General features: G+C 41.0%; 2 protein-coding genes across 2 annotated transcripts; both read right to left on the bottom strand.

Moving 5' to 3' along the window:
- Positions 1-550: 550 nt before the first annotated feature.
- On the bottom strand, positions 551-1,374 carry LOC129750721 (uncharacterized). The gene is made up of 3 exons (XM_055745729.1): positions 1,031-1,374; positions 711-879; positions 551-639 (listed from the first exon to the last, which is right to left on the bottom strand). Exons 1-3 carry the CDS (start codon positions 1,340-1,342, stop codon positions 614-616), a joined length of 507 nt encoding a protein of 168 aa, XP_055601704.1. The 5' UTR covers positions 1,343-1,374; the 3' UTR covers positions 551-613.
- A 3,986-nt stretch (positions 1,375-5,360) lies between these two features.
- Positions 5,361-6,851, bottom strand: LOC129752452 (uncharacterized). The gene is made up of 3 exons (XM_055748230.1): positions 6,535-6,851; positions 5,720-6,476; positions 5,361-5,678 (listed from the first exon to the last, which is right to left on the bottom strand). The coding sequence occupies exons 1-3, from the start codon at positions 6,849-6,851 to the stop codon at positions 5,361-5,363; spliced, it is 1,392 nt and encodes a 463-aa protein (XP_055604205.1).
- Between the last annotated feature and the right edge of the window lie 2,979 nt (positions 6,852-9,830).

The raw sequence follows: 9,830 nt of genomic DNA, 5'->3' as shown, positions 1-9,830 counted from the left end.
TGCAACATAAATTACACACAATAATCATTGAAAGATGCCTTACTAAATTTTGGACGGTTCGAGCAATAAAGTAACGTATTCAACAAAGAAAACGAAAATTTGTTGAAAATTTCCTGAAAAATCATAGGGAAAATCTACCGTCCACACTTACCCTATAAAGCGGGGTAAGTGAAGACACCAGCAGTCCATAACAATTTACGTGATAACTTTTCCCGCTTTGCTTCTTTCAAGCTCATCTCTTCAGCGTTTTTAAATAACATGTTCTGCATAACATTGAACGTAATTTTATCAAAATTGATCAGCTGCTGATTTTTAAATGAATTTTAAAAGTTGAACTATACGAAAAACCGTCCACATTTACCCCGGTGTACCTTACTAATTAAGAAGGAAGGAATTTCGGAAAAAAATAAATTCAAATATAACGCATTTATATATCTACATTAAACAAACTAATCAAAATTATTTATTATCAAGTAAAAATGGCTTCGACTTATACTAGGTTGCTCACACATCTAGAAATATTCTTGATTCAAATTAGAGTTATCCATGTCTATGTCACATTGTTCATTCTCAGCTAGCTTCTTTTATCAAGTTTACTCATTAGGTACAAGTATTATTCGACTGGGTTTAAATTTTGACCTGAAAAAAAAAAATAAACAAAGCTAAAATGTTTCAATTCTGTTTTAAATCAGCAAGCTACAGCGACTGACTTGTTGAACCCTCGCCAGGCTCATCGCTTCGGACCGTGACTTTGTTGATGGCGCTCCTCTGAGGGGTCAAGAGCTGTTTGAACAACACGTCGCAAGGTTTCTCAACGAAAACGAAAGCCAAAAAGGCGGCCGCATATGTTATCGCCAAAACCGAGGTGAAGATCGAGATCTGAAAGAAAAATTAAGACTTTCTGGGTGACTGATTTCCGTTGTGTCAAGGTGAAGTTTATCGGTTGCATCCATTCTTCGTGCAATTTGTCATCGATAGGAATAAGTTTACCAATTTTTAAAAAGATCATCAACCAATGAAGTTAACTCACAAACCACTCCCCGGACAATCTTTCGGCCTCGTGTCGATTGACAATCACCAGCTCTAGGACGGTCATGTGGATCAGATAGAAACTGAAGCTGATACGCCCTGAGACGCGGAAGAAGGCATTTCGGAACAGTCGAGAATCGCGCAACCAGCCCAGGAATCGATCGGATCCATCGAAAACGTACAGCAAAAATCCGATGCAGGTTCCGGTGGCGAAAATACATTGATGCAACCCTGCCAAAATGGACATTGCGATTGATGGTTTCGGGAAGTCAAGCTGTTGGAAAAATGGCGCCGGAAAGAAAGTTCCCAACATGATCGGGAAAATCAAATACCGTAGAGGTGTTATCCACTGTGGAATAAAAATAAGCTTTTAGTATGAAGGACTGTTATTGATAAATTTCATCTGACCTTAGATTCCGTGAATGCTTTAGAGTTATTTTGCAACCTGTGGTACATGATTCCAGCGAATAAACCAGCGAAGTAGTTGACGCAGTGAGCATCGGATGTGAAATAGTACTTGATGTACAATTTCTCATACCATAAACGTAAAGCATTGCCCCTGAAAAAAGAAAAAATGATTTCGTTGCATAATTTTGAACAAAAAAGCCCTAAGTGCCGCTCATATACCAAGTGGACAATTTAGGAGGGAGAGGGGGGTTTGAAATGTCCACCATTGTTCATGGAGAGCGAGGTTTTGGTCATGTCCACGTGGGCATCTTTAGGTCATGAATATTTTCGAAAAAAAACCCAAGCTGCTTGTATTTAAGTAAAAATAAATTGTACAACACTTTAGAAATGCGACAAATTAGCAATACCGTCGTGTGGGGTGACAATGGGTCAAAAAATGATGTTTTTGAATTGATCCCCCCTTTCGTTGTTCAACTCACATAAAAAACTAAAAATGCCGAAATATTTCCAGATAGTAAGTGTGTATTCAAGTGTGAAAAGTATTGTTGAAAAATATAGAGTTTCGAAAAAGTTTTGGTAAAATGAAAATTGACCACCGTAGAGGGAGTGACTATGGATCAACGTTTTTGCAGTCGATCACTATAAAAAAAAAATTATCAAAACAATACTGTCTTTTGTAAAACTTTTAAACAACAGTTGCAGAAAAACCGTGACCATGAATAGGTTTGGGAATTAAAATCACGGTAGGTGTATTTATGAAATTTTTCACGTAAAAATGTTATATTCAATGCCCCTGTTGTAAACAACAATATATATCTTTGTATCTGTGCTGTGCTTGTAAAAAAAATATAGTTGTGTACGTATAACCTTTGCTTGCCCCGTAGTCACTCCCATTTGACACATTTTGAACCAGAATTGGGAAACAGCAAAAAATCGCTCAATCGCTGGTTTCTAAGAGTTTTTGGAGTCGGATATGGTTTCTAAAACATTTCCAACCCACTCCAACTTAAAGGAGGGGGTAGGGTTACCATACAAAATTCATAAACATATGATATAGTTCGAACAATTTTCAGAAACTACTGAGCCAATCAACAAGAAATTTGGTTTGTAGACTTTTTCAAGTCCGGGAATGGTTTGTATAATAATTCCAAATCCTTCCGAATCCAAAAAGGGGGGCTCCAATAATAAATTATCAACGATTTTAAACAATTCGAACAATTTTCGGAAACTGTGAAACTGATCAACGTAAAATTGTGTGTGCAGCCGTTTTCAAGACCGGGAATGGTTTCATTACACTTTCAAACCCTTCCGAATTCGGAAAGGTGGGAGGGAGGGGGGTTTCCATAAAAAATTATCATTAAATTGACAAAATTTGAAAAATCCTCGAAGTATTTTTGTTGAAAACTATTCTATAGATTGACGCTTTCCATTTTAATGAATGAAGAATTTATATAGGTCGGGATTCGACCAGACCGAACTGAACGCCATCAGCATTTTTTCGAGGCATTCGAACTTTATGTGGAAAAATTTTCATCATGAGGCTAAATCCTTGATGTTTATGAACCAAAATCGATAGTTTTTAATCCAAGGATTTCATTACAGTCAAACATACTCGCTTCTTCGATCTAGAATAGGGATTGTACGAGATGCAGTTTTGGTAGTTTTTTTTTAAATTTTCTCATGGCGCTCAGTTCGGTCTGGTCGAAGCCCAGCCAAAAAATAAATGTTTGTTTGTCTGTCTGTCTGTCTATTCCCTATAGACTCGAAAACTACTGAACCGATCTATTTGAAAGCTGGTATGCAAGAGTTTTTGGGGTCGGAGATGGTTTCTAAAATTCTCCCATAGAAAATCGATAAAATATGACACGATTCGAACAATTATCGAAAACTACTATACCTATCAACAAGAAATTTTGTGTATAGCCTTTTTCAAGATCGGGAATAGTTTCTATAATACTTTCAAACCCCTCAAAATTAAAAGAGTTGGGGCTCCAATACAAAGTTAACAAAAATATAGCACAATTCGAACAAGTTCTGGAAACTACTGAACCGATCAACGTGAAATCTGGTGTTTAGCCGTTTCGAAGACCAAAAATGGTTTCTATAATTCTTTAAAACTCCTCCAAATTGAGGGAGGAGGGCTGCCAAACAAAATTATTTAAAATATGACCCAGTTTGAACAATTGAACTGATCATCATGAAATTTTGTGTGTAATCGTTGGTTTCTAAAATACTTTCAAAAACGTCCAAATTAAGGAAGGGAGGGTCCCCATACAAAATTCATAAAAATATGACATAATTCGAACACTTTTCGAAAACTTCTGAACATGAATGACATCATGAAATTTTGAGTGTAGCCGTTTTTAAGACCGGGAATGGTTTCTATAATACTTTCAAACTCCTTCAATTCCAAAAATGGGCGGGTTCTCATACAAAATTAACAAAACTATGATAACATATTCGATGGATTTTTTGTTAAAATTAATGAACGTAAGCGTTTCGACAACCTTCAAGCCTTCAAGTCACGTTTAGACTCAAGACAATCTAGAAGCTCAGATGTCATGAAAAATAGTTCGCTTTTGAATAATGTTAAAATTCGATTAAAAATAAGTATATTTTTAACTAAAATAATTTTAACGAACTTAATTTTTTCCTAGGAAGGGGTAGCAAGAACACCAGATTAGCTAGTTCTTAGTTAAAATGATATGGAGCAAAAAAGTGGCCCACGATCAGGGGTGCCAGGTGGTTTTAGCAAAAATCAGGACACTGCGATGAAAAAATCAGGATTTTTCAGGACGCCACTAGATTGGTGGAAATAACATGCAGTTCTGCTCAAGTTGCATACATGAAGGCGAAATACAGGTACTGAAGACGCCTAAAACTATGCAACTAAAGCGAGCAGAAGGAACAAATCAGGACAATTCAAGCGTTTTTGAAAAATCAGGACGGACTCTCGAAAACCGTGGCACTTCTGCCCACAATATCCTACTCTCCCCTACGTAAATAAGTTCAAAACAAAAACTCGGGGGGTTTTTGATTCTTATTCAAGTTGTGTTGCGCCAGCGAACGACAGACTGGGCTCAGATACTCGTTCACCCACCTCTTCCAGAACGTGTCTGCGTACTGTTGTGCCATCTTCCAGGAACGCTTCAGCACAATCGGTCTGTCGTCGAAAATGATCGGGGGCTTACTACCATTAGATGACCCTAACAAAAGTGATTGGGTGTGAGGGGTGGTTCGATCGGTATGTCGGTTAGCGGTCGAGAATTCAGGATCATCTCGATCTCCATCAGCATGGAACGAAGGATCTCGTCCGAGGGTAAACGCGGGGGTCGAAATCGTTCATGGTTTTCTTCACCGACCGTATCAGGCTCCCAGCAGCCACCAAAATGTGGAGCGGCCGGAGGGTTGAACGTCCACTTGGTGGTCGGGCTGACAAACTCCACCTTCAGACGCTCTTCGTCGATCTGCTTCAATGCCTCGCACAGCTCCCTAGAGGCTCCGATGAAGTTGGTACCCCGGTCACTCAGGATCTCCAAGGGCAAGCCTCTCCTCGCGATGAAATTACGCAGCGCCAAGATGCACGAGTCTGTGTTCAGCGAACGCGCGATCTCGATGTGCACACCTCTGGTAGTCATACAGGTGAGCAGGACTCCACATCGCTTTTCGGTACGTCTGCCAACTAACAAAGACATTGGGCCAAAGTAGTCGATTCCGGTGTACGAGAATGGGCGCTGATACGCTGCCAAACGGGCGGGTGGAAGGTTCCCCATCGCGGGAGGTTTCGGGTTCGCTTGTCGGATTTTGCACCGTTGGCAGTTTCTTCGGACTCGGTCAAACTCGGAGCGGAGACGAGGAATGTTGTACTTGAGGCGGATTTCGTTGAGCGCTGTTTGGTGGTTCTGATGATGATACGTAGCATGCTAATCAGCAATCAACAGGTTGGTAACATGATGATGCCTCGGGAGTATAACGGGATCTTTTGTAGCCTCATCTGCCCATTCACAGGTACCGATACGTCCCCGCATTCGTAGAACACCGTGCTCATCGATGACTGGATTCAGGTTGTATAGCGCACTGGATTTCGGTAGAGTACGTTCCCAAGGTGAATCTTCTTTTACTCGGCTGCGAATCAATCGAACTTTGTCCGGGAAAGCCTGCTGCTGAACACATCGGTAGATCGTGTTCTCAGCCAGCTTCAACTCCTCCTGCGTCAGAGCGCCTCTTACTAGGGTGGTTTTCTTGACGGTGTTTTGATGAAGTAACGATGTAGGTATCCGACGGACCGCAAAAGTCGTTTCCATTTCGAAAAACGTTCGAATGAAATGATCAGTGGTTTGGTTCCTTGGTGGTGTAGAACGCTGGCACGGATCTCTTCCATAGTCGTTTCTTGATCTCCAGCATCGCCAGGCCACGAATTTTCGGGTTCTTGTAGGAAGTCTGGTCCTCGAAACCGACGACTTTCCGGCTGAAAGTCCGGCAACCTTTGCCACTTAGTTCCTTCGTCCGCTACGTTCTGCTTAGTCGGCAGCCATCTCCACTCTCCCACTTCCGTCGTATCGAGCAGTTCGCTGATCCTGAAGGCCACAAATTGGCTATAGCGCCGATGATCAGACCGTAGCCAGCACACTACATCGCGGGAATCGGTCCAGAAAATGCGTCGTGTGATCCGGATTCTATGCGAACTCACAATGCTGCCGGCGAGACGTGCTCCAACTACTGCGGCTTGCAGCTCGAGGCGAGGAATCGAGAGAAATTTCAACGGCGCCACACGAGTTTTCGATCCGATCAGAGCACACTCCACCTTCCCTTCTTCCTCGAATCTGAAATATCCTACGGCAGCCATTCCATTCTCGCTGGCATCACAGAAGATGTGGAGTTCGATGCTGTTACTGGATTCAGCGGATGTCGTAGTACGGTAGCAACGAGGAATCCTGACCTGTCGGACATTCGACAGAGTTTCGATCCACGTCAGCCACTTTTCGCTTAGTCGTGCGTTGATCTCGTCGTCCCACATCAGATACGGAGCGCCAAATCTCCTGAAGCAGAATCTTGAGGTAGATCAGGAAGTTACCGATGAGCCCCATAGGGTCGTACATTGTCATCAGGGTTCTAAGGACTTCCCGTTTCGTAGGTATCCTGGCACCAGATAGCAGCTCCGCGTCGTGTTTCGGTGACAACTTGAATGCGAAGGTGTCAGTTGTAGTGTCCCACCACATCCCGAGGACCTTTTCTGTTGACATCTCCGGACCGACACTCAGGTTCTTCTCCACGATTGGCTCCTCATGCAGACTTTTAACGACATAACTGGAGTTTGAAAGCCAGTTTCGGATCTCGAAACCTCCTTGCGCATGGATCCATCTTACCTCATCAGCTAGCTTCACCGCCTCCTCCTCGGTTTCGATGCTTGTCATCATGTCATCCACGTTGTGCAGACTGGTCCGACGTTTGGAAGTACCATCCGCGGGTCTCTAGATAGCACCTAGCCGAAGGAACTACCGCGCTGCCTCACAGGGTTCACTCGCGCGCTCGTTGTCACTGACTGACGGCCGACTGGCGTGCACGCTCGTGTCGGATGACGAAGTGTCGGTTTTATCCATTCACACATCCCCCTCCTATCCCAAAAAAAAATATGATAGAAAATATTTAAAAAAACTATCTCATATATTTATCATGGTTTTTTACCAAATTTAATTTTAATCTGCAAACTCAAGGAATTGACGGAGTTTATGTAAGCAAAGTATTTGAATGTTGAACTGCATTTAGAGTGGTTATGCACTATAGGTTATATTATCACAACACCTTCGCAATTTCTTCAGAGAACCCTCTCAAACATTTAACTGATTCACATTTAAAAATTTTTATGAGAGGTAAAAAAATCGACGAAAAAACATATATAATCATTTTTTTCCATACTTTAATGATATTTAGGTTGCAATACGATAGCTTCAGGAAATTTCTTGCTCACTTTGCATGATAATCATCGGAAATCTTACTTTCGATGCAAGGTGCAATTACTAACGTCAATTGATTCGTTCTCAAGATGTGTTTATCGATCAATTCAATTACCCTCTACTGTATTCAACCAAACAGTTAGCTTAACTCCTTTTTTCCCAAGAAACTTTCTAACCTCGTCTTTCAATTTCAAGCTGTTCAACAAATATGTTCTTACTTTTTTCATTTCAATTACATTGCCAATCTTATTCATATCTTAAGCTTTAAGCCGTTACCTTGCTGTTATTTTAATTCAAGAATGCTTAACGTATTTATTCGATCCGCTATCTCGACTCGCTAAGTATTGTATACTCTTATTTCAAGCTGAACTCTAATTCTGCTCTATCAATAATTTATTCAATAAAATCACATGAGATTTTCTAGTTATATTTTAGTAAAAAGCCCTAATTACTTTCGATATTTTCAACATACTTTTCAATTTCAAGCTTTCCTCACAACATAATGGATTTTTTTTTATCAATACGTTCAGGCTGACCTCTCAACTCGCTTTTTTAATTTCTAGCTATCCTCTCAACTCGCTCGAAATTTCTAACAATCATTTGAGGCTGTCCTCTCAACTCGCCTTTAAAATTCCAAGCTGCCCTCTCAATTTTAATCGATTTCTTCAGGCTGTCCTCCCAACTCGCCTTCCAGTTTCAAGCTGTCCTCTCAACTCGCTTGAAACTAGCGTCAATATGTTCGGGCTGTCCTCTCAACACGCCTTCCAATTTCAAGCTGTCCTCTCAACTCGCTTGAAATTGTGAACATAATCAAGCTGCCTTAACGACTCGCTTAACATTAACATATTTATTGTTTTTTTTTCAAGCTCTCTTCTCAACAGACTTTAAAATTAGGCTGAATTGTTTTCCTTAAAATCCAGTTTCGGCATTATTCCTAAATGGCTGTTTCTATTTTTCTATTTTGACTGAAATAGCTTCCGAAAGTCCTCCAACAGCGTTGCTTTTTTCTTAAACAACTTTAAAAATGATGGGTAATCTAATTACTCATTTTCCAATTTTTTTTTAAATGGGTAGTTCATAAACTGTTTGATTTTCAACCTCGCTTGACGAAAATTATTTTAACGTGAATCGCGTTTGTTTTTCTTTTTTCGGTTCGATTTTTTTTTACTAATTTCTCGTTTTTTAAGCTTTTGAAATATTACCTGCCACGGTCGCCAAATGTGCAGACTGGTCCGACGTTTGGAAGTACCATCCGCGGGTCTCTAGATAGCACCTAGCCGAAGGAACTACCGCGCTGCCTCACAGGGTTCACTCGCGCGCTCGTTGTCACTGACTGACGGCCGACTGGCGTGCACGCTCGTGTCGGATGACGAAGTGTCGGTTTTATCCATTCACACACACGTAGTGCTCGTACTTGATACCAAAGTCATCACCGTCACTACATACACCTCGGGATCCCTGCTCTCATCTCCACTGGTCCACAGAATCATCTGGCTTCGCTGGTCTTGCTTCTTCATGGCGACCTGGAAAAACATTTCTCGAATGTCTCCAACGACGGCAACGCTGAACTCCCGGAACTTGAAGAGGGCTGATAATAGGGACGTTAGCTGATCGGGACCCGTAAGCAGATACGGATTGAGGGAAACTCCGTTGACCTTGGCTGCTGCGTCGAATACAACGCGAATCTTTCCTGGCTCGTTTGGATTCGTAACTGGAAATATCGGCAAGAACCAGTCGTTCGAATGTTTCTCCGCCTTTTCCTGAGGCCTTGAGTTTGGCCAAAGTTATAACAAATTTCGTCGGTTAATCTCCTTCGGCACAAAAACAACTTATTTGACTTTTTATCACTCCACCACAGTTTTGCGTAATGGCACGATATCAGATCTAACTTAGACACAGTATTTACTATGTGGGAGCTATTTAAGTGCTCTGCAGAGAAAACGTTTCCACATATTGTTAGCGTCCTCAAGTACTAGACATTAAATTACTCAATTTTTTCTACTTCTTCATCTCCGGCAAATACAGGCGAGACTTGTCAACGAAAAATTTCTAGTTGGAAACCTGTCAGGTGACCGCTAAAGAGTTCGATTTTCTGTTCATTGCGATTTTTTTTTCTCATAATATCTCCCCATTAGCAAGCCCAGTATTTTGCTCAAGATTTGAACACCGTTTTTTTGTTTATTTAACGGTGGGCAGCTTTTCTACCTTGTTCTACCTTTTACCTTCTTGTACTTAGAAATGAAGTCAGGCATTTTATAGGATGCTCAAAAACTGCTTGACAGATTGTCACTAAAATATGAACACATACACATGATATTACTACTGAAAATTTAATCAATTTTAATAAAAACATTCAAAAGTTATTAACAAATCAAAGCGTTGCTCTTTTTTCGAGTACACTCCTTGAAACATGTTGAAAAATTACTAAAAATTGTCAAA

This window comes from Uranotaenia lowii, chromosome 3 (assembly GCF_029784155.1).
Source record: "Uranotaenia lowii strain MFRU-FL chromosome 3, ASM2978415v1, whole genome shotgun sequence".
NCBI classification, from domain to species: domain Eukaryota; kingdom Metazoa; phylum Arthropoda; class Insecta; order Diptera; family Culicidae; genus Uranotaenia; species Uranotaenia lowii.
The sequence above is the reverse complement of the archived record's forward strand: the minus strand, read 5'-3'. Positions and strand labels throughout refer to the sequence as shown.